The following is a 24,872-nucleotide window of genomic DNA, read 5'->3' as shown; positions in this document are numbered from 1 at the left end:
ACTTCAAATGATGTTTTCCTGACTAGCACCCTCTCTCAGCATCAAGCGTGTACGCAGCGTGATGATGTTCAGGTTTTAGGGAGGAGGTCATCGTGGATGGTTTCTGACAGTCACTAAAACTGACCACAGTTTCACGCCAATAATAATCAAGTAGTTTTAGTTGCCTAAACCATAGAGGTGGCGGAGAAGGCACTCATATGAGTCCTTTTCAGAACAGCAATATGTTTATATTTGTTTGGAAGACATTGTCAAACCACCATGTTTGTGGTTTAGGTAAGAGGACCTTTTGATTGTCTGAAACTCCGTACATATTGAAATGCCCACAAAGTCCGTGTAGTTGTAGTTTTTGGCCGTTTTAAAGCAGCTGTAGTCAATATTTCTATATTAACAATTCCAGTGAAAACTGTGAACTACCTGCCCAACACCAGACAGCAGTCAGCGACCTGCTGGTGAACATATTGTAGCATTTAGCAGCTAAAGAGCCGGATCTCAAGAGTTGCTGGAGACCAAAACTGAGCTAAAAGCAGACTCAAAATGAAACATGACTCCAGATTAATTATAAAGTTGCTCTGTAACTGCTGAAATAAATCAAATCAAATCAATTAATGCAGGTTTAATGGAAAAATGACCAAAGATGTCAACTTTGAAACGGCATTTGAGATGGAAGCGTCACTTTGTCTCTAAATGATGAACAACCAAACCATACATTTATCTACACGAAGAAGTAAAGTATTGTAGTTGTTACGTCCATTTAAATCATGATCATGTGGCTCCAAAAGGTTTTGTTCGAACATGCAGGAATCCTGCAGTTGTCCCTCTTTTCGGCAGATCTCACCTCCCTCTGCTCCCTCCACTCGAATCCGCACTGGAAACCATGATGCCCATGAGGGTGTCCAGATTAAACCGTCCTTTACTGAGAATAGATTCCTTAAGGTCGGGCCAAAGAGCTTTGATAATACTTATCAGCCGCATTCTGGCAACCACAGATTTTCCATTCCCTGTATCGACTGTCTGCTTTGCATCGCTGCCAAATCCTCCTTACACCGCCTAACATCACCACCTTCACTGCTTCTCTCTCTATCTCCTTCTGATCCTCCATTTTAATCCCCCCCCTCCTCTCAATCAAAGGATTCCCTTTCCTAGAACTTCGTCTAAACCAGGTGAGATTGCGACGGGAAAGGTTTGTCTCAGGAGCCAAGGGACAAAAACTGCTAATCCAATAAATCCAGACTCTTATTTCTGTAACCTAAAGGGAAAATCCCCGTTCTAAAAGAAGAAAGACACAGTGAGGATCAACCTGGGTGCTTCCCAAATGTTTTACACTTAAGGACTTCAGTGGGTGGGGCGAAGACATTTCTGTCCATCTTTCTGCACTAAACTGCTTGTGTACATATTTACTAAAAGGCTGAAAACCAAATAGTCCCTGTGTTACCATGTATGGACGTTGTTATTCCCAGTAAAAATGGTTTCGGGAGGCTTGAGAGAATTTGAGGTTAGACTGTGAAAAAAACAAAAACAAAGGCTAAAATACAGAAAGCATACATCATGGCATGTGACCATTAGCAGAAAACAAACAAACAAACATGTGTTGAACCTGTGTTTTATTTTTGTGATAAAACCAGTGAAATGTTTAAATGAAGTCAGCAAACTGTCTGAATAATGTCAACAATATGTAACTAACTAAAGCTAGTTAACATTAGCATGCATTAGCTACTGAGAGTGGAGTGAGAAGAGCGAGGGTACATTTTATTGGTTATGAGTTAAACCTTTCATTTAAAAGTTACACAGTCCGGCTTTGAGAAGACATTTTACTTAAAAGGTGACATTGGTTTTGCATGTCCTCTGGCAGAGCTCTCCAAAGCCTCAGCAGCCAGATGGCAAAATCCAAATCACCTGTGGAGCCGAGGCTGACGGGGCCAAGAGGGAGGCAGGGTGCTCGAGTTAGGCCTCAGCACGTCAGCAAAGGAATTAAGTTGTTTTATTTAATAGAAGAGAAGAGAGATCAGCAGTTTGCCAAGAGACTGTAGATGCTGCTCTATAACCTGCGATAAAGCATCAGCGCAGCAGTCTGCAGGTAGCCCAGTTACGTCATCTTAATCAGGCTGAACGCAGTGGGCATGCTCAGACTTTGTTGTTGCCGTTACCGTGCTTGGCGATATTATCTAACAGGGGTAAGTTTCTGAGCTTACGCCTCGATCCACAGCAGCCATCCAGAGTTCAGCTGTCACTTTGCTTCATGTTCATTGTCGTATCTAAAACCACTGATAGAATAAAACCAGAAAAGATGATTTATAGTTATGTGTATGCAGTATATAAAACCATTACGATAATGAAATAATGACTTGAAAATCTGCGATTTGTCACGACAAAGCAAACATTATTTTTACCTGCCACACACAAACATAATAAGATCAGACAATAAGACACAGCAGTGCGATTCATTTCACAATTTTCTGACGTCATAGCATGTGGATGTGTATGGAACTCTTCCAATGAATATGTTTTGTTGACTTTAAAGTGGAAACCACTAAAAGCACATTTAGAGGGGCATTTGATGACTTACACAAAACTCCCAGGTGTGTAATGATATACTGTAAGTATATTTGGAAGTTCTGGTAGTGAATGAAATACATCATAGTGAACTGGTAGAGAGGTGAGGGTCGATCAGAGTGGTTAAATACCACTCCAATACTAAAGTCATGACCCGAAGAGCTCAGACATTTAATTCCTGCTGCCTCCCCAGCCTGCTTCAGTCAGGTAGTTTACACCTAAGTTGATGTTTTCTGCGTGGACTGGTTTACGGCGGAGCAGATGGTGGATCACAAGTCAATACTCAGTTAAGCGCAGATAAAATCCTCCGCTGCGCGCCGCAGAGCCGCTCGCCAGAAATCGCTGGATTTAAAGTGTTAAGTCTTTGCCTGTGTGACGGTCTACGGTAGTTTTGGAAAGGACTCATTTTTCTTTGTCACTTCATTTGATCAGGTGCAGATCAAACCTGCGGTGCACCCGTAAACAGGCAGCATGTCAGTGCCAGCTTCAGTCATCTGAATCAAGTCAAGCTGCAGGGAAGAGTTCAGTGTGACCTTTAACCTGTGTCACATGTCAAACCTCCATCTTCCCTGTCACTCTCTTTGTATATCTCACAATAATGACAATACGGCATAACAAAGAGTTTTTTGAAGCAGTACTGAAGCTGGAAATGTACAATGCTGACCATGTTGACAATGCAAATATCTTTAAATGTAACCATTCAACAAATTAACACATTTTTATTGTGTTTCTCTGTGTTTTACTCATGAAAAGGTGTAAAAGACTCTTAAACAACTCTTTCATGAACCAGAAAAAAGTCCGGTTTTGGATAAAACGTGAGTTGTAGTTTGTGGTGTTTTGGTGTATACTGGACTGCATGCTGGACTGTATGTTGCTTTGTGTATTAAAAGGTGTCTGTAATATTTTAAAACATATTGTCTAAACACAGAACAGCACAATACAAAATATTAAAGGACCATTGTACTGAATTGGTTCTATTTTTCTATATTTTACTACACAAGAACTTTCTTTCATTTTATATTGACTTTTAGAAAATGTGTTTTCATTTATTACCAGACAATTAAAATAACACAGAAATGAAATGGAATGAAATACCCCAAAAATAATATGAGATAAATGCAATAACAATAAACAGACATGACATGTTGGAAATAAAACGCTGTTTTGAGAAGTGATTTAAAAGATCTTCAGGCAGGGAGTTCCAGAGCTGAAGGGCCCTGACTACAAAAGCCTGGTCATATAAAATCCTATAAAAGTACCGTTTGATGTTAGGAGATGTATTTCCCTCACAGCCCAAGAGTTTACAATGTCACTTCATATTCGTCACTTCAAATATGAAGTGAATATCATTTCAGGAGTAACCAGAAGAACTCTTCCCAGAGGCATGTGTGCACGCACAAGAGGCCAGTCACATAACTGGGAACCAAACTGGTCATAATAAACATATATATGACCAAACCAACAAATTACTTTGCATAGATGTTTGTTTACTTGTTCTTTTTCTTACATGCACATATGATTCATAATTGCTGAAGTCATCTGTGATGTCTGTACGTGTGTCCTTTTTACTCTGCAAAGCACTTCCTGCGATCACGTTTGTGAAAAACACCTTACAAATAAATGTGACTTGACCAGTTGACTACATGGAGAGAAAAAAAGGAGAAGCAGCAGCTCAGTAAGCTCAGGGGTTCACATGGGTGCTGCTGTGGCTCCGCCTCAGGGTGATCCAGTTTAATTGACTTATCTCAACAAGTGGAAGCTGATTTCCTCTGCTGCTCACAGACAGAGCATCACTGTTTGTCCTGGACTCCTCAGCTGCTCACACAGGTAGGAAACAAACAGCTGCACTACGCTGACAACATGAAATATCACGATCCTTAAGACTCCAGAAACTGAACACCATGAATGACCATTGGACCTTTTGACTTTCTTGGGACTGCTGGTATTAAATTAGGTTTAAGTGAGATTCTCTCAGAAAAGAAAAAGAAAAGAAAGAAAGAAAAACACATTAGTCATGTGGATATGAAGCATGTCGAGGAATGACAAGGGATGAGAAGACTTTTAATGGATGAAAAGTAGCGGCGTTTACATTCATTTCTTATTGTTGTTTTTTGTTGGATGAGTGTCTAAATGCTTCCGCCATCACCTTCAATTACATTGTTTTGTTCTCCGTCCACAGCAATGTACCATGTGGAACGTTTTATCACTTAGATGATGATGCCATGCTGAAGAAAAGACTAGGATGCCTCAATAATCTCAATAATGAATTTCATCAATATTTGTGTTATGGTAAATATGCAATCATGACAGGTTGTTTTATATTAATTTGCAGTGAAACAAATGAGAGTATTTTCCTCGTTTTATCAAAGTACAAAGTAAGGAGATTGCCAGGGACAATTACTCCATATTGAATTGGTGCGTTAATTGAGTCTATTTATAGTCACCATAGTGATTCACTTGCTCGCCAAGATATTATTTTGTCCTGGTTGTCACAGACGAATTAATCGCTTTACATTAGAAATTATTTTCATTAATTTCTAACAGCATGTGCAATTGTGCTGTGATTTTGTTCATTTTGTAGTAAGTCTATTTTTTTCTTGTAATGTAAGGTGGATTCTGAAACATTTGAACTTTAAGTGCATTGTACTAGTTTTGATAATGCGACACAAAATATCTTGAGTTAACTGAGGCTGACTTGAACCCTTTGAAGACCCTGAGTCATGTGGATGTTGGTCGATACTTGGCCGCCGAGAAGCTATTAGACCTGTGAAGTTGTAATTACTGTATGGGGTGGCCACCTTGCTTAAAAATCAAAGCAGTGCAAAACCATTAAAAATTTAAAAGTGGCTGCAACACAACATTTCAAGACACAAACCGATAGCAAAAAGTGAGAGAGAGCTGATTCTGGGTGAGAGATCGGTAGAGAAAGTCACTATGCTGAAAGTGCTCAATCGCATGTGGTTGGTGCATAGAAAGCAGGTTTGACTGCGGTTGAAAACTGGCAATCAAAAATATTTTACATTGAATTTCCCTCCCGATTGATAACGACACTTTCACCACACTTTAAATGTCAATAAACAAGCACTTCAGCCTTGACCTGGGTTGAACCTTGTCCGTGACACCTCTTGCTGGTATTACTGATAGTTGATTGGCTTAATGAGCTTACCAAGTGGCTTCTGCTCTTTTCACAGCATATGCTTCTGCGGACTGAACCGTAGGCCAGGACCAGGTTCAAGAAGGATACTGCAGCCATACCTCAGGAATAGTCTTCTGTTTACCACTTTGACAGAGTAGAGGAGGCAACTCCCTAAGTTGCAGCTGTGTGTTAATTCACCTAGAAGAGCTCAAGGGCCACAAATTCACACTTTAATATAACTCAAAAACATCACCAGCACCACCAACAATGGGTAACACCAAGAGCGGCGCTGTGTCCAAGGAGATCCTGGAGGATCTGAAACTCAACACCAAGTTCTCAGAGACTGAGATTGTCCAATGGTATGAAAACTTCAAGAAGCAGTGTCCAACAGGGCGCATCTCAAAAGAGGAGTTTCAGAGCATCTACAGTAAGTTCTTTCCAGAAAGTGACGCCCATACATATGCCCAGCACGTATTCCGCTCCTTCGACACAAACGACGATGGCACACTGGACTTCAAGGAGTACATCATCGCTCTCCACATGACGTCAACAGGGAAGACCACCAGGAAACTGGAGTGGGCCTTTTCGCTGTTCGACGTGGACAAGAACGGATACATCACCAAGTCAGAGGTCAAGGAAATCTGCACGGTGAGTTGTGGAGAAAGGGAAGTGATATAGTAGCCTTACAAACAACCAGTTCTTTCATGTTTGGCTTCCATATGTTTGGGAATGAACAGCTGAGTAGCAAATTCTTGCTAAGAGACAGCATAGACAACAGTATCATTTGCATATAAGTTAATATTAGACTGTCCTGCACTGTTAGTGGCTTCTAGACAAAGGTCAGACATTGGCAGGTTTTGCAGACCTCACCAGTAAGTAAACTGGGTTTAAGTGGGTTTAGGTTCCTTTGTATACTTGAATGGAACTTATTAAAGAATTTGGTGGATTGGACGGTTAAATTGATTGGTAGATGAAGGTGTTGAAAGTGAGAGAAAAGGATGGGTGGATGATTGAATCAGAGGTTAGATAGTAATATGTAAAGGGAAGATCACAGTGATTTACATTTGCTGAGCAGTGAACTCTGAAGGAAACTCAGTATGTACAGTATTTATAGATGACTTAAAAGGCACATGGACATCACAGGAGAAGGTTCTGATCATCCATGTGATCGTAGTATCCCAAAACATGTTGCCTTATTTGGACATGTGACTCTTTAAATTTAGATAGCACCGATTTCCCCATCATCAAATTCAACTGCAGCATTGAAACCGATTCCACATCTCATGGTCTTATCCTTGTTAGATAACATTTTTCAAACGCAGGATTAGACTTTAATTGATGCTGATAAACAGTTTAGGATGAATTAAGGGCTAATCCTGCAGAGAGCTTTGGAGTGAGGCTGGGAGGATATTCAAACAGGAGGTTGCGTCTTAATGAAGATGTCACATTCTTACACATATTCGAAATTTTTGATCTGCTTTTTTAGCAAACAGAGGCAGAATGTTCTCATCTTATTTTAACAATTTGGATCAAGAGCATTGTGGCATGGCATGGTAACTATTAAAACTCAAATGAGAAAACTCAATAAACTACCTAAACCATTGTGAGTAAAGTATGGAAACCACTTGTTGAAAATGTGCATTAGCGGAAACATAATGAAGTTTAATAACAGTATCATCTGCATACAGGATGATTCGGGAGTGTCACACACTGTATCCTTTAGTGGCTTCAAGACAAAGGTAGACATAGGCAATTTTGCAGAACTTAACACACTGAATTTTACAAATTATAACCTCCAACATCTGCATCTCTCATGTTAAAATGTTTCAATCGTTAGATATAACATTAGCAAGCATTTCAATTTAAAATAATACACTACTAATGCCACTATTATTAAACAAAACTGTCCTTCACCGATTTAGTCTTTGGAGAGGAAAGTGGCAGAAAGTTATATTATTTCCATTATTTCTTAATGTTTATTTCTTTATTGTGTAGTGCAAAAATAGCCAGAAAGGACTGTGTGAGAGTTAACAGTGAGAGAGACAATGAAAAATAGGGTTTAAGAAAAAAGCTAAATCCTTCTTCAGTCTGACTGCAGTATATCTGAATAAAACGATTTGTCACTGATTTAACAGCCTGACCATTTTTTTTTTCAGTAATCTTTTCTTTAAGCCTTGCAATTGCAGTGAAATGTGAGCTAGTAGTTTTAGTTTTCACAGCACTGCCTTTTCCATGTGTGATCAACCAATGTCTTTTACAACAAAGACATTGGTTGAAGCAAATGTAAAATGCTTCAGATATTGATCCAATTTATTGGATTTCCAGGAAGTCATGTAGAAGTCATCGTTAAAAAGATTAAAAAAAGAGACAGGAACCTAACGGCGTTGAGGTCACTATCAAAGTGCTGTTAACAATAAAAAATACCCTATTTTATTAGGTGTTTGAAATGTTTACTTCCTCTGCAGGCCTATTCATAGCCACCACACTTCAATTTAGTAGGAGAATAGGAGTTAGTTGATTGGACTAGGTTTAGCAGCTCTAAATTACTTATATTGCCAGACCTAATGTCAATCATCTGCATCGTAACCATTACACAAGGTGACGCCATATCCCTCCGCTTTGTCAGTGAATTTACTACTTTGAATTTACCCTCTTTATGAAATGTGTTCTGTAAATAATGTTGCCTTGAATGCAATTCATAACGATAAAAAGAACAGCTCCCATCAAGCATGACTTGGTTCCCATCATTTGCCCTAAAGAGCTGTTGAAAATAATCAGAACACAGGACACTGAACACAACAGCTAAAGCCAGCTCCCCTGACAACACAAAGCACAGTGACACAAAACCATTTTGCAGACAAGTTTTAACAGTAAACACCATTCCCTACCGACCAGAAACAAATGCCTAATCGTCTGTGAGGCACCATCAGTCAAACTAGGACAACAGCACTGTACAGCATACCCCTAACAGAGACTAGTTTCTGCACCCAGGATGAGCTCAAGACAAAAAAAGGTAAAATAAGAAAGTATTGAGTAGGTGGAAGAACAGAAATCAGTTCGTCTGGTTCACTCAATGCCTAACTTACCAGGTTTGCCTCTAAACTCAGAGATAACTTGCCCCACTGTGCAACGAACTAAAGGGAAAGACAATACTTCAACAGAGAGACAATATATTAAAACTGAATGCTTCTCTCTCTCTTTGTATCTTCGTTTTTTTTCTTTTTATTTTAACAGGCAATTTTCAAGCTGATTCCTAAAGATGAAGTGGAAGATCTGCCTGACGATGAAAACTCAGCAGAGAAGAGGGCAGACAAGCTCTGGAACTACTTTGAAAAGGGCGACAATGGTGAGATTGATAGTTTGAATGGCGCTCTTGCTTCTGATTGATTTTGCTCAACCACCAAAATTATTTATTATCTCCCTGAACAGCTCTGTTTCTGCTAGATGACTGCAGAACTTTTATACCTATACATGGCAAGATGTAAAGTTGGGAGCTATGAACATAGTAAAGCAGACCACTCCAACCAGTAAGACATGAAATACGATCCAGGAAGTCCAGTTTGGGTACCAGATGAATGTGTTTAAAGGCTTATCAGACGCTAAAACAATGCACAGTGGTTTGTAATACTCTAACACAGGATTGTACAACTCTGGAAAGTTAAACATGCGTCTGCATGTATCTGATTGGCCACCAGCACCCTGGAAATGAATCAGTGTGCTCCAGTCCCTTATTTTCCCTTTGGAACCTTTCAGAAGTGTTTTTAATTAATTTCAATAACCTGAACTAAACTTCTTCTTTTACTTCTTCCTTTTCTCCCTCCAGACCGAGTGGCAGAAGGAGAGTTCATCCAGGGAGTGTTGGAAAATGAGGAGGCCCTTCGTTTGATTCAGTATCAGCCTTCGAAGTAACTCTTCTACAGATTTGTTGTCTATCTTTCTCCAGTCCTGGCTTCTCAACTTCACCCTTCACTCTGCTAATGCAACGACACCTTTCAGCACCTTCACAAAGTGTGAACACGTAGCCGGTGTGACGATAACGCCCCTTTGAGTCTTTATTTTTAAATAATGATACAGAATCTAAAGTTAAAAGCAAGAAATAGCCCCCCAGGTTACCTGTGATTGCAGTTACCATAGCAACCATATCCAAATTTGAAATCTTCACAGCAACTCTAGTTAACTTCTGTCCGTCTACCACGTAATATTCACTCATACACATGTGACCTGATTGACACTTTCCCTAAATAAAATGTGCGTATGCTGTTTCTGCTAAGATTAGCGTCTTCATCGCAATAGATGAAGCACGTACAGTGTTTCTGACGCTGTCAGTGTTTAGTTTACATTTCTTGACAAAATTAAATTATGAAGGTGTGTATTAGCAACTCAAGCACACGTTTTAATATGATAACATGTCATGTGTTAGTTCAAGTGTCATTACCATGATGTTTTTTCTCTACTGGGCAGCCAATGCTGTAGTTTCTCTTTTATCCCTGGAATCTTTTTTTAAAACCCTGACCAAGTGCATCAAGGTGTAATTGTACCTGGGCCTTTGTTATTATCTAATGTTGTGTCCTTTGCAGTGTTTAATTCATCCATGTGGCCCAACCCTACATGTTTGATGTTCTAGTTAAGTGGTGCATATTGCAGAGTAGGTTTGCTCATGTACAACAACATGTAAAACTAAATGTTGGACCCGGATTTCCCTTTATGATAAATTCAATAAATCAAAAACATGAAATTGTAATAAAATGTAAGGTGTCAGAAGTCTTTTTTCCTTCTTCTGTCTCTTTTTCAGGTTATTATATTTTTGTTAATAAAAACGTTCACGTTACGTACAAATGTCATGTCAAACGTCTGTGTATCACGTTAAACTAGAAGCCAAATGAATTGGATGTTGGAAGTAGCTACCTAGCCTAGCAGCCTACAGCTACGTCACACGTTTTGTTGCTCTGATCGGTTGTAGCGTCCAGAGGGAGTTTGGTCTAACGCCCCCTGGAAATCAAAAATGACCCGAGAGGTTCCAGACTAATTAGCATTTGCAAGTTGGTCTGATGATGCCGGGCTAAAGAGAGAGAAGTTACCTTTAAAAGCAGCTGCCACATGATAATCCACGTACCCCACCGCTCTGACTGGGAGCAGTTTCAGAGTAACCAGGACACTCTTTCTGGAAAGATGTCATATTTTTAATGCTGTGAGCACCATGAATAAAATTCTATTCATAAATCCAAACCCATCAACATGTCTAGACATGAAGGGTAACAGTTTTTTTGTGAGTTAGGGGAGAATTTGGGGAGTTGAAACATTTTAGATTCATCCAAAACGGTGAACATATAAATGGTAGTCTAGATGGTCAAAGGTCTGAAAATATCCTGCAATAAGTGAAGTTTTTTTTGTTGAAATACTTTAGTCCCAAAGTCTCCAGATGTTCACAGTTGGCCTGTTTCACGATGGCCTTGTTCTTAAGTTACACAAGACAAACACAGATAATAGTGTCTATATAAAATATTGTTTCATAATGAGAAGACCTAGTTTACTTTCTTGCTCCACTTTCTGAGACATCTGCTACGTTTTTTTTAAAAGTACGCTTGCTTATTTCATTATGAAGCCAAATGAATTTTAAAGCATTTTTTACAAGTTCACCAAAGAGGAAATCTATTGGGGAGGCTTCCTTCCACAATGAAAGATTAAAGGTTTCCTGATTGACTTTGACTCTATTCAGGGCGCTGCACTATATTAAATTACTCAAGTATATCAATTAAACAAATGAGATGCAACTTGGAATCAGAAGCTAGTTTTATGGCCAAGGGAACCTTCAACATGTTGAAAATAAAAAGTAAAATGAAAAAATACACATGTTAGATATTATGTTGTTATAACTTGTTTTGCCGCTGGTGGCAGATACACACAGGCCTGTTTACAGTGAATAAATACATGCATTTTAACCACTTCATGTCCCATATGTTGGGCGGTTTTTGAGGAAAAACTGTCAACCAAATCACCTCAAGTGGTGTGAGAGGCTCATCTTACATAAACAGTTGTATAATTCAGCCTCTTAATTTACATTTTTAATTACTTTCCACATACTGCCCAGTGACCCGACAACCCTGTTTATCTCTGCTTCACTGCCTACATTATGTCAATCTCTCTCTCTCTCTCTCTCTTATTCCCCTGACTGGGGAGATTATTGACATAATCTTCTGTCCAGTATTTGAAAGCATCTGCCTTAATGTCTAAATCTCTGTTTGTTGTAATCTTCGATTCTCGCTTTTCTTCTTTTCTGTCTTTCGTGGACAGAAACAGAACATAAACACAGGGAAACATAAAAAACACAGGATACACGCTCATGCAAACTCATGAGTATTTAGGCTGCAGCTGAAATAAATCTTGATAATGTTTTACTTCTTTGTATTTGTTTCAGTTGTAGAGAGTCGTAAAATGGTTAGAAATAAGATTTTTTTAGGAATGAACTTAAATATTGCTGAAGCTGTTTCTTAGTGTTGCGTGGCCATCTGAGTCTAGACAACAGTACTAGTCACCTCACATTGTCTATGAGAGAAATTAACAAAACCTTTACTTAGAACCGTGGATTCCCAAAATAACCTAAGCCCCTTTTAACATAATGAAATGGCAACACGCCTTAGGTAACTGTTTCAAACGATGAATACTAGTGTTTCTCTGTGGGACGTTAAACTAATCTTACCATCACTGATGTATAATCTGCATTGTGCTCAGTTCATAGCAGAATAACTTCCTGCTCTAAAGTCTTTCATAAAAATAGACCTAAATATGTATTTTGACACTTCTGTGACTAAAATGTTATATAACTCATGATAGCAAAAGTCTCATTATATGATTACAGGGGTTTTGTGTATTGATAAGACATCATCAGACAATGTGGTTTGTTTTTATTTATCATCTTACTGGAGGGGATTTTCATCCGTTCATGCAAACATAGATTAAAAACAAAATATATAACATCACATACCACAGTCGTTTATCATTTTACCTTTTGAATGTGCCATTTTGAATACAATCTCACATCCTCTCATACATCTCAAGAACCATAAAATTACACACAATCCCTGAAGAAGTCACTGTAAGGCTGGATTTACATGAGCAAAGAAAACTGAAGTTTGTTTTTCTATTTCTGGTAATATTGTTGTGGGAATTTAGGAGATTAGGAAATTAGTTTCAAAACATCAACAGTGCCGCTGGGTGAAGACTGTGGGGGTTGAGTGCGCAATTACATGCTATAAAGACATGTTTGAAGCTTCAGTAAGTTATATTTTTCTGTTAACAGTGACAACATTACCAGCAAAGTCTTTAGCAGAAAACCTCATGAGAATCAACACCAAACTCCATGCAGCTTTTAGCCTCTTTTAGCCAACTGTTTTAGTTCAGATTTTTCTGTTGATGGAAACCAAACCAAAGTTAAAAGGAGAATGAATATTTGAATTACATTCATCGGGTGGCAACTAATATGACATGCAATGGGATGATAATGTTGCTCTGTGGCTGCTGGAAATGCGAGTGGGCGATTCTCTGCTAACTTGTTAGCCGTAACAACGCGGTAAACCAGCAGTGCATCGGAGCTGTGAGTTCGTTTCCTAAGTCTTTCTGCTCCCTAGAGGTCGAGAAATCCAGTGACACAGCTTGAAATGATCCTTGTTCAACTGCTGCAAACTTGAAAAAAGTCTAGAAATGCACCATCTTAAACTGCATATTTACAAAAAACAAACATATTTGAAAGTATGTGTTCAAGTCTTGTAGTCTTTCAATCAAATATAATGTATAGAGTCAGTCCTGACGAGACGCTTGTCACAGTCCTTCACCCCCCAGAGTCTCAGCAGAGTGAGTCCTCTCTCTCCTCCTGCAGAGCGTAATCTATCTCGTCCATCTCCCGTTCACAGTCTTCACATCCATCAGCGCAGCATCCCTCCACGACCACCATACCATGATGGTCCACCAGCCTTCCCCCTCCCACTCCTCCCATTGCTCCCAATGTTCCCAAACCCATTCCTCCAACTCCTCCTACTGCGCCCATTCCCATTCCTCCCATTCCAACGCCAACTCCTCCTACCCCCATTCCTCCAACTCCTCCTACTGCTCCCATTCCTCCCATTCCAACTCCATTTCCTCCAAAGCCAACTCCTCCTACCCCCATTCCTCCAACTGTTCCCATTCCAACTCCATTTCCTCCATAGCCAACTCCTCCTACCCCCATTCCTCCCACTCCCATTCCCATCCCAATGCCAACAGCTCCCACCCCTCCAACTCCAATTCCTCCTCCACCAACAAGCAGCGCTCCCCCAGCGCCACACGCCAGAGGTCCGACAGCTGGTCCCGCTCCTCTGGGCCACAGAGGGTCCATGAGCGCCCCCTGCTGGCCGAGCTGAATCAGCTGACTGACGGAGTACACCCCTCCGCCACCGGCTCCAACGACCTCCTCGTAGGAGGGGGCGCGGGCAGCAGCTCGGAGCTCCTCCAGCCTCACCCTGGCTCGGTGCTTCATCTCGATGAGGGTCTTAGTGTAGGAGTTGAGCGTGGCCACGGCGGCCGCCATGCAACAGCTGAACGACAGCCACGCCATGCTGGTGAATACAGGGAGGAAAGACGTGGGAGAACATTTTTATTAGATTAAGATCTCACAGTTTTAAATGCAGGTGTGACAAAGCCTTAAGTCAGATTTTTTTGGGGGGATTAAATTGAAACAAACTTACGCAAAAGACCATCCGTAGTCCCAGGTCTGTGGCCTCCAGTCTTTGGGCCCGATGCTCACAGTCATCTGAAACACTGTGGTGTACATCATGTGTGCTACCATCCCCATCATACCTGGTAGAGCAAGAAAAGATGGACATGAGGAGTTAAGAAGAGAGAAACCAGAGAGAATAAGTTATCATTTGGGGGGGAAATAGAAAGAAATATGAGAAATGAAAGGCAGAGAGAGCATTTGAAAGTATTTACATCAAGGGGGTCAATCAGTCATCAGCACACCTGAGTCTACAAACCAGGAAACCACTACATGTAAAATTAAAATCACAAATAACTGAAGACAAAATCAAAAAAGGCTCCTTTTTTCTTCTGGTCTCACGACGATCAGACGATCAGTGTCCAGTGTTACTGGACCCCCCCCCCCCCCATCCTCCTCACCCGAGAGGACAGTGCACATGGCGGCGAAGGCGTTGATCTTGAGGGCGTTCATCTCCCTCTTGGCACAGAGGCAAATCGATTCCACCCACATCAGCAGGAAGCCCATCGCCAGAAGACCGATGTACATGAACTCACTGATGACTGAAAGCCAGAGGACGCCTGGAAGCAGAGGACAAGGGAAGGACATGCTAAAAAGGACGGATTTGACTCTAAGTACTTTATACTAAATACTTTCATTATATTTGCTGCTGATTAGTTGTTGATTAGTGTTCGTGTTGATGATGGAAATATTAAGAATGCAGGTTATATTTTCTACATGTTCTGCTTTGGTATGTGTTGTATAAACCTTGTGTCTCTCCTGGCGTCAGCTCGATGAAGCTGCGACACTTTTCTTCCTGATCATCACCTGGAAGAACAATCACAACCGTTATGCAGATTAGTGAAAGGCTCTTTGAATGAATCTCCACCATCATTTAGGGGATTAAAGCAAAACTGTCCTTAAAGCCTCTGTCATAACAAAAGCCTGAGTGTTATTTTACAACTGCATGTAGTTTTCGCAGCAGGATGATATAAATAATCTCTTGCAAATGCTGAGAACGTACGTCTATAATCATTATAAATCCTGAAAAACGTAATAAAAAGAGCTGCTTTAAGCCCAGTAGTTCACCTTCCTATGGGAGGAGCAATTTAAGGTCAAACAGCTGACTATCAACCAATCACAGCATCTTTTACTGGAGGAACACATGCCAGTGATTACTTTTTGTTCTCAGGAAACCTAAGCTTGCTGCTCTGTGCATTGCTTTCTCACATAATGTGTGCGAGTTGAGAGGAAGGCGTGAATCATGGGCCGTGCTGTGTGGCTCACCTGACATCTAATAACTGCAGTGATAATATGTTTTAATCAGAACTGTAGGAAGAAGCAGGTTAGATGAGGTTTGATTTAGTATTTTATTCTTCCTGCGTGGATTCCTTTTTTCTTTAACAGAGATTTTGGAGGTTAGAGTGAAGTTTTTGGTGGAGAAACCAACAAAAGAAAGATATGCAAACAGGCGTATTTGGCTAATTTGTTTTACGGTGTTATCTTTGTAGAAAATGTTGTATGAATAAAGATAACAAGCTTGTTTCTCCTGTTTCTTTTCCTGCTCTCTGAACCAGTAACAGACAGTTTATCTGCCGGTCATTTCTGTGGCTACAATAATCCAGACTTGTACAAAAGATCCTCCTTAATGAGGATTGAAGAGAAGCTTTACTGTAAATCATCATGTTGACCACAACACACAGTTACAGGGTTTCACAACAATGCTCTCTGTTGAAGTGTTGTTGCTGAAGTCGATGCTTAAATCAATGCATATAAATACGTTACTCAAGTTTATTACTTTTTGAGGTAATTGTACTTTACTTGATTATTTCCATTTTATTCTGCTGTATTACATTTCAGAGGGTAATATTCTACTTTTTAATCCACTACATTTATTTGACAGATATAGTTACTTTACACGTTAAGGTTTTACATTAAAAAAGAAGAAGTAACTTTTCCCATATTTCACAAAAAGAGTAGACAAAAGTAAAATAAAAGCGATTACAACTTTGCGTAGCAGAAGTTTGTTTTTACTTCTTTCCTATTCCATTAATCATCATCATCATCACTACTTAGCCACTGATATAAAAAATCAGTCTAATATATAATAATAAATCAGTCACAGTCACCTTTTTCTGCAGAACGAGTACTTTCACTTAAGTAGAACTTTGAATGCAGGACTTTAACTTGTAATGGAGTATTTTTTTATTGTTGTATTGTCACTTTTACTTAAAAGTAGTAAAAGATCTGAATACTAGTCCCACCACTGATAATATGACTCTTCTGTCAGTTAGTAACGCAATATAAAAGAACCTCCTTCTGTAATCACATTACTTTTCCTGCTAGTAAAGTACTTCAACTTGGGTAAACTTCAGGTTCCTGTACTATTGAATGGTATGAATGATATAAGATTTATAATGCTATAAAGTTCTGTCCTGGTTAGAAATACAAGTCCATTGTACTTTCCACTTGAACATGTGTATGGTGTTTGGGAGATAACTCTAAAGCAGATACCATTGAAGCTGTTGAAGTTGTTGAAGTTGTTTTCTGTTCCCGTCACAAACCTTCATTGTGCTTCTCACAGGAGAGCCAGAAGCCGGTGTGGAAGTAGCGCAGCATGTACTTGTCCTCGCCCGTCTCCCAGATGTAATGGACGGCGTTGGCCAGCTGCTTCCTCTTGATCCTGGCCAGCTCTTCCTTCTGCAGCGGAGACAGCGTCACGTTGGAGGGTGGGTTCTTTGGGTCCGGGGTGGGGGCCTCTGGATGGAGAAGGATGACACAAAGAGTGATGAAAGTAATAAGAGAGAAAAGGAGGGGAAACTAAACAGAGAGGGGATACATATGAAAAGATAAAGAAGGTGGAATGATCCAGCATGCCAAGACACTCTGACATGGATCCTGACAGGGGTCTCCTGTGGGTCACAGCCTGTAACACACTCCGGCACTGAAACACTGTTCTTTAGGTAATCTGTCTTTTTCTATACCGTGAAAATTGAATACTACATGGAAACAAATAGGCTTAGCGCCCGAAGATAAGACAGAGGGCGAGTGAATCCACATAACATGCAGCTGCAGATACGAGGTTCTGAGATTAGCAACAAAGCCGGGATTATGTGAATCTCTGCCAGTCAAGTGTAAAACACTTGGAATATGGGGTGCAAGGAAAGTATTGTGGATGCTGTAAAATCCTGCGCTAAATTACAATGTACTAAGAAGTATTTTTGGAAATATTAATAGTTATTCTTACATTATCAATATGTTGTGCGACAGAAGTCAGATATCAACACTTTTCACTCCAGAGTGAATAGTGACATACAAGAAGTAGGTCCACATCCTACAAGTTTATTTATGCAGCTTTACTCACAGCAGGTTTATATAAACAAAAAATCATGCATTTTCAATTTTAGACTTTATATTTTAAAGGTTAAATGTACAACATCATAAATATTATATGAAAACAATAATGATTTCTTTCTGGTGAAAACATGCAAATATCATATTCATATAATTTGGCGGTTGAAACATCTACAGTGACACTAATGATGCAGGTAAGTTGCTGTGAAAGTTACTGACTTTCAAACTACGTCATGATAAAACATTTTTGTCATCTTTCTCTCTCTTCAAAAGTCAAAGTCAAAAAATGTACAAGAGTTTAATTTCCTCCGTCTTTGAGCGACGTGTGGTTTGACAACTGCCCAAATGTAATGTTTGTGTATGTGTTTGTGTAATGTTAATGTTTTTGAGATGCGTCACACTCCCTGATTTGGTAACACTTTACAATAAGATGCACAAAATGCTTGTTTTTTGTTTTCTTTACTAATTAATAGGCTACTCAGAAATCTGCATCTGGTTAAAGATCTCAGTCAAAACACACACATCCTGTGGGATACATACGATCCACACTGAAGAAGAATCACTCGTTCCTAGACCCATGTTTTAACCTTCCACCACATTTAAGTTGTTGAAAATCAGACAAACAGACATGATGGAAGTGACGTCAGGCCCTCCTTGGCCAAACTGGTGAAAGTTGTTTGGACACAATTAGAGAGATACATCCTTATTAAGTTCCCAATAAACACAGATTTGGTGGTGATTTGCCAGCCAAGAGACACACACATAACACGCACACACATATGTATATATATATATATGTCTGAGATAAAACTGGGCTACATTTAGTTGAAAAGTGAAAGTTTGTTTAGACATTTATGTCACATAAAACTGTGAAATGTTGTTGAAACAATTATTCTTTAGATGTCTAAAGATCCTTCACTTTTCTACTAACAGTTCTAATTAAGACATGCAGGCTTGCAAATCTCCAAATAAATAGCTATTGGGTTTTATTAGCATCTGGCCTGTTATGTGGTCTCACAGTGTGTGGACAAACCTGTACCTGTACACCAGGGGCAGCCATACTGAAATTACAAACACTAGCATGTTTGTTGATGTTTCCCGCCCTCACCTGTGGTGTACGGCTGGCTGTTGTTCTGCCCGCAGTTCTTCAGTTTGACAGGTGACAGGCAGAGAGGCTTCACCACCTTGTGTGTTCCCTCACACCAATAGGAGGTGCAGAAAGCCGAGACGGACAGGGTGAGGGCCAATGAGGTGAGGGAAAGTGACAGCAGGGAGCGGTTACGCCTGGACATGTTCTCCAGCATTGTTGCTTCTGGACTTGAGGAAACCCAACGAGAAATGAGAACCCAGAATTATGACTTCAGAGTGTGCTTCGGCTCCACTTTGAGGCTCAAAAATGGTGGCAAGAGCCTGACAGGTTCTGTTGATCAATCAGGATGAGGATCAGAGGAGTTAGGGGGTTTCCGTGACACCACAACGACAAGTCAACATGAGGTCCAGTGAGTTGATGATGTGGCGGGTGTGGTGAGATTGATTCAGCGAGGGTGGCAGAAAGCAGAGAGAAGGCGGCGGAGAGAAGGGGATTAGGGGGAACAAAGGTCAGAGGGGAATCTGAAAAGAGGTCGGGTGGAGAGATGGAGGGAGGGTGGGGTTGGAGGAAGGAGAACAGTCGATGAGCGGAGGTCAGAGGACAGCGGAGTAGAGAAAGATGAAGTGTTGAGATTTAATCACTTCCAGCGAGAAAGAAAGAAAAAGGGACAGATGTGCAGGCCAGAGGTTGCAGGAGGAACTCCGGCTCTCCTCCCGCTCCAAGTGTCACTCAAAGAATATCAGCGTTGGCAAAGTAGTTCATCAGATTTAAATTTGGGACCCTTCTGAGGCCGGGCGAGACGTTTGACTCCACACATTTCTCGTCACCGAGCTGCCACTCTACCCCATGTTTCCATCACAACTCCCGTCTCGTGTCCTTCTTCTGTGTTTCAGACAGTTGCTGCTTCCCTCTTGGATGAAGATAAAACGTCTAAATCTTATCCTGCGGATTTTGAAACTAATCAGTCTCGGCTCTCAGGGCACATCCCGTTCTTCAACCTGTCCCTCCACCTCTTGAGCTCGCAAAGGAGTGATTAGTCCAGTATCTCAGGCCTACCTCTGGGCCTGGTAATCTGTGTTAATCTTGCAGGGTTAGGTGGATGAGATTAATGCCCGCTGACTCTCATGCCGTCTTTGTCTGGACGACCACCTAAAAGTAAAGAAGGGAGAGAGAGGCAAACATCTGGATTAAGAGTCATTAGGAACAGCTGAGTCATGACCATGATGGAAGTCAAGTCATTTAGGTTGCACTTCCTTCCTGCCGAGTGTCACTATTGTGTCATTACTGTGTTGAAGGTTGTTACTCCAGAACATGTTAACATGGTCTCTAATCAATAAAGCTGGAAGAAGAAATAGTTAAAAAAGAATGGAGGCCTATGCTTGAGCTCCTTGAGGCAAATTGTTATTTGTGATATTGGACTATATAAAGAAGTACGTTGAAAGTTTGACTTGGCTATCCTTCGATTTAGGTAACAGCTGAGACTAAGTGTGAAAAGGACAATGCATAGGACCCATTTATCCAGTAAAACCAGTAGTTTCCAGTAAACATGACACCCATTGTGATCTCATCTTGGTCCTTTTTTCCTCAGCTGTGACAGCACAACCAAACAAAAGTGGAAAAAAAAAAGACTGCATCAGTGCAAAGTAAGTCTTGAAAGTTTCAATCTATAACCACACCCAACAGTGATGTCATGGTGTCCTGGAGTGCACCTGTACATCACTGCAGCAAGGTGAGAGGTCAAACCTCTGGAGGTCAGCAAAGACAATGTTTTCAGGGGGTAAAACAACACAACAATATATAAAATCACACAAAACAGCTTAGAAAGTGTTCGTAGCAACAGTTAACAGTTTGTCAACACGCCACAGATGTTGGCCAGATGTTAAATGAGCCATTAAAACAAAAGGTAAAGCAAACATGCAAACGGAAGGTGTGGTTGCTTTTTAACCATATCGAGAAAAAAAACATCCTCTATATATTGAATTTTTCTAATATCGCGCTGCACAATTCATCTTAACGAACTCTCTATGACCAAAAATGACCAAACTTAAAGTTGGAAAACAAATGTCTCATACACTGAACTCTGTACATGAAGTTTACAGTTAGTGAAATACTCAAAATCATCCATGCCCCCCCCCCCCCCCCCCATCACATGTACCACCGTTTTAATCAAATCATTTTAATCATAGATGATTGTGTGATGTTCAACCAGGAGTCAGGGTTTAATTTGGTCCATCAAATCATCCCATGGTGTGAAACTATAATCCATACAGTACACTGAGGCAGTTATTGTGCTGCTTGACCTTTACTTACTGTACATGTGTGGACATGATGTCTCCACACACCTGTCCATCAACAGCTGAGGCTTACAGATTAACCGATCCAGGCAGACAGCTCTGAGACATGAACTCCCAGCGTATAGACAGCCTACAGAACATCATTTTTACAGCTTTTAGTTGGCACTTTGGTGGGTAAATGCTGTTTTAACTGGTCTGTCACTACAGAGAGTAGAAGTACGCACTTTATTTCTTTCCTCTGTGTCATCTCATCATGAAAAGCTGAAATCTTTCCCCTCATGTATGTGATTGGAAAATCCAGCTGTTGTTCACGCTCAATTTTTGATCAGCTTACACTCGTGCAACACAATAAAAAAACAAACAAACAGCTCGACTCACCATGTTTGGGACCCCGGCAGCGAGACTCTTTGTGTTTCCTTCACCTCTCCTGGAGCAGGGATTCGGTTTCCTTCACCTTTCCCTCTGCGCTCCCTCATCACTCCCTCCTCCGTCTTGGGTGAGTTTCCATCAGAAACCCACCCAGATTTCCCTCTAATCCTCACAAGTCCATCTGTTACTTTCCCTCCCCTTTGCTCCCCATACTGTCGATTCATCCATCCACACAGCTCTCTCTCTCTCTCTCTCTCTCTCTCTCTCTTGCTTTCTTCATCTCTCCTCCTCTCGCACTCATAACCCTCCTGACCTCTGGTCCTATAGTGATTAATTTGACAGTATGGTATGGAACAGCTTGGATTGAGATGAGTGTAACAGTGTTGTAGTCTCATGGTTCGTGTTGCTCTCTAAACTTCAGACCTTCTTAACACTAACCAGTACAGCTGTACAGTATATACAGCTGCTGGCTTTAGGCAATCCCATCACTTGAAAGTCATTGGTTTGATTCTCTTGAGCCAGGAACAGCATGTTAGGGACGGGCTGTACAAAGGTTTTCTTGCTTCAGCTGGGTGAGAACAAACAACAGCATCAGAAACAGGAGAATATAATTCAGTTGAATAGCCTGTATTTTTATGTGCTTTGCCACGCAGAAGCTCTGATGCTCATATTTGTCCAAACTGGTAAGAACAAGTCCATTATCCTTAGTTAGTATGCATCAGCCAACAAGTTGTACTGGGAACAAGGATGACAAGTCAGGTCCAAGTTGATTGTATGTTTACCAGGTTCTCCATCTTAGTGTAGCGTGCTAATTAGCACCAAACACAAAGAACAGTACTGATGGCAATGTCATAAGTTTTGCAGGTCACAAACCAAAGTATTGGACAAATAGAAATTTGACCTGATAATGGTGCTAAAGGAAAAGTCAAAGGATCAACTAAATCGATTGGATTCATCCTCTGGGAGCCTTACATGTCTTTACAAAGCGTCATGGCAATCCATCCAAGACCACAGGCCGACCCACCGACACACTGACATCATCGTCTCCAGCCGACGTGGCTGAGACCATTCAGCATCGTCTGATTCATGACTGAAATCAGAGAAACGAAAGTCTTTTAAAAGACCAAAATAAGCAATAAACAGTACACGTGATTTATAAATGCTTGCATCGATGATTTAAATATACCGGCACGAGTATTTCTGACCAAGTAGCTCTTCTTCCCTGTTTTTAGTTTTCACTGCTTTTCCTCAAACTTTCCACTTTGCAAAAGTCATACTTTCACCTGCTCTTTCTTTTACCCCCTGTCAAACTGTCAGCAATCACTTGTCTTTGTACACACAAGGCGTGTGGTTGTTAACGTATGTTCTCAAGATAACAAATAATCACTTGTTGTCTTAATAAATCCAGTAATGTTCACTCTGGATAATACTGTGACTGTATTATTATGTGCATCATTTTCTCTTTCTCTCCAGGCTGAGAGCAAAGACTCCATGATCAAACTGATTTAGAGAACGAGTTAATGAGACATTTAAATCATAATCAGGACAAAACAGTGTTACACAGGAAAAACCAACAGCAATTGTTTTGACATTAAATTGCAGTAAATAAGAACGTTTCAGTTTGCATCATGTAATCTGACCTGATTGTGTAAAAAAGGCAACACAAGGACTCTGACCATCATGTCCTAAAGTAACATGTGCTGACTAGCTGTCAAATCCCCAATGTCCCTCCTTCTGTTTTTAGACACTAAGCTCCCTCGCCATGAATGGGGAGACTCAGATCCGCCTCAACAATCAATCCTACATTTCCTCCTCTTCTCAACCAATTCTGTGATGGCTTTAACTCTCCCCTTACTCTCCTAAATTAATTGGGAGATTCAGTGAATGAATTAATGAATAAAACCGTTGAATGAACTGTACAATGCAGAGTTTAGTTAAAACATCCTCTCCAGATATGTTTCGAGACAAATAAGTCAAATAATAATGTGTTTAATATAGTTTTAAACTGGTTCCATGATTGGCTGCCAAATTAGTTGTGATGTTTTGGATCGTGCTCGTAAAAACACCCGGTAAACTTTCCCTCTTCAGCAGATGAATGTGAAAAAAGCTCTCACAGAAAGCTCAAACACACATATAAATGCAATAAAAATCATTCTTGAGTGGAGGTGAAATTAAGGGACGTTAATGGGTAGTGATTCAATTACATGTAATTTATTTTAACGCACTTAATGTTTGATAATCAAGAGATGTGTCCTAAATAGTTTTGCTTTCAATATGCCAATGACAGTGGCATCGACTGGTCGTACACGACGTGTTTCATATAGAGCGACTGGAATTTGTTGTGTCTGAATGTCTTTGTATTTGTGGCCCTCTTGTGGTGACAGTTGGCAAGTTCTTTATAGGTTGGAGGACAAAAGTTGAGCTCAAAGAAATCCCCAATAAACAACAAGAGATTCACTGTAAAAATTGAGATTTGAGAAGAAAATCAGATGTTGAATAGACGCAGTGAGAACAGTAAGCGTGTCACTTATTTTATTATTTTATTTCTCAAATGTACTGTATACTGTCACAGTTTACAACACAGCTTTAAATTGAAATACACAGCAAAATAAATTAATTTCATACAAAATTAAATTTGAGAAATTATAATAATAATAATAATAATAGTGTTATGGACCTGTTTTTCTCTACTATAACTCCTTGAAGCTAAACTGTCTTTCAGTCAAGTTTTCCACCAAAGTTCACTTTTAAAAGGAGTCAAAAATACATGAAAGACGTGTACAGGCCCGTGAAACACAAACGAACGCTAACAATTCAAAACTACTCATTGGTCCTCTCTGCTTTCAGGGTGGCTATGATTTACTGAACTGTGATGTCTTCACATCCCTTAAAATCTGATTAATCCTGCTACTGTTCATGTTTTCTAAGTCAAAACGTCTCAAAAATGCATCTCCAGCCACGAGGAAGCAGCTGCAGTGCTACAGAAAAGGTTAAGTGGAGCCTTTTATACACATTTGCCTTTTCGTACAGGTGTGTTAAAATATTTCATTAATCGCTCACACAGCAGATACACACACACACACACACACATATACAGAAGAGGATCTGCTCAGACAGCATGCACATTAAAGACGCTGATATGCTCGAATTTGGTTTTTATTTAGCACTGTAGCTAAACATCATACAATAATACATTTCTGTTTCTTGTCTAATGCCAGGAGATACAGCGAAGACAAGTTCAATTACACAATGAATCCAGAACGACTACAACGAAACCGGGAAGAGAAAGCCACCATTGGTTACTGAGTTGATTGATAATGCAGCGTTTGAGCAGCCAAGTCAGATTAAAGCCAA

At 40.3% G+C, this 24,872-nt stretch overlaps 2 protein-coding genes across 2 annotated transcripts; one reads left to right on the top strand and one right to left on the bottom strand.

The window, feature by feature from the left end:
• The first annotated feature begins 5,953 nt into the window (after positions 1–5,953).
• On the top strand, positions 5,954–9,595 carry LOC139298777 (recoverin-like). The gene is made up of 3 exons (XM_070921539.1): positions 5,954–6,334; positions 8,921–9,032; positions 9,510–9,595. Exons 1-3 carry the CDS (start codon positions 5,954–5,956, stop codon positions 9,593–9,595), a joined length of 579 nt encoding a protein of 192 aa, XP_070777640.1.
• Positions 9,596–13,526: 3,931 nt separating this feature from the next.
• Positions 13,527–19,069, bottom strand: LOC139299010 (germ cell-specific gene 1-like protein). The gene is made up of 7 exons (XM_070921853.1): positions 18,874–19,069; positions 16,976–17,170; positions 15,180–15,239; positions 14,834–14,992; positions 14,404–14,515; positions 14,005–14,274; positions 13,527–13,653 (listed from the first exon to the last, which is right to left on the bottom strand). Exons 1-7 carry the CDS (start codon positions 19,067–19,069, stop codon positions 13,527–13,529), a joined length of 1,119 nt encoding a protein of 372 aa, XP_070777954.1.
• Positions 19,070–24,872: the final 5,803 nt, after the last annotated feature.

The sequence above is a fragment of the Enoplosus armatus genome, chromosome 16 (genome assembly GCF_043641665.1).
Source record: "Enoplosus armatus isolate fEnoArm2 chromosome 16, fEnoArm2.hap1, whole genome shotgun sequence".
Taxonomy (NCBI): Eukaryota; Metazoa; Chordata; class Actinopteri; order Centrarchiformes; family Enoplosidae; genus Enoplosus; species Enoplosus armatus.
Note: the sequence above shows the minus strand (reverse complement) of the source record. Positions and strands in the feature narration are given on the sequence as shown.

Bases quoted from the DNA above. Each gene is read 5' to 3' on its own strand.
- LOC139298777 (XM_070921539.1), top strand. From the start codon at position 5,954: ATGGGTAACACCAAGAGCGGCGCTGTGTCCAAGGAGATCCTGGAGGAT. The intron at 6,335-8,920 runs GTGAGTTGTGGA...TTATTTTAACAG, and splicing joins AGGTCAAGGAAATCTGCACG to GCAATTTTCAAGCTGATTCC. The intron at 9,033-9,509 runs GTGAGATTGATA...TTCTCCCTCCAG, and splicing joins CTTTGAAAAGGGCGACAATG to ACCGAGTGGCAGAAGGAGAG.
- LOC139299010 (XM_070921853.1), bottom strand. From the start codon at position 19,069: ATGCTGGAGAACATGTCCAGGCGTAACCGCTCCCTGCTGTCACTTTCC. The intron at 15,240-16,975 runs GTTTGTGACGGG...TTGTTCTTCCAG, and splicing joins CTGTGAGAAGCACAATGAAG to GTGATGATCAGGAAGAAAAG. The intron at 14,516-14,833 runs GTGAGGAGGATG...TTGCTCTACCAG, and splicing joins CATGTGCACTGTCCTCTCGG to GTATGATGGGGATGGTAGCA.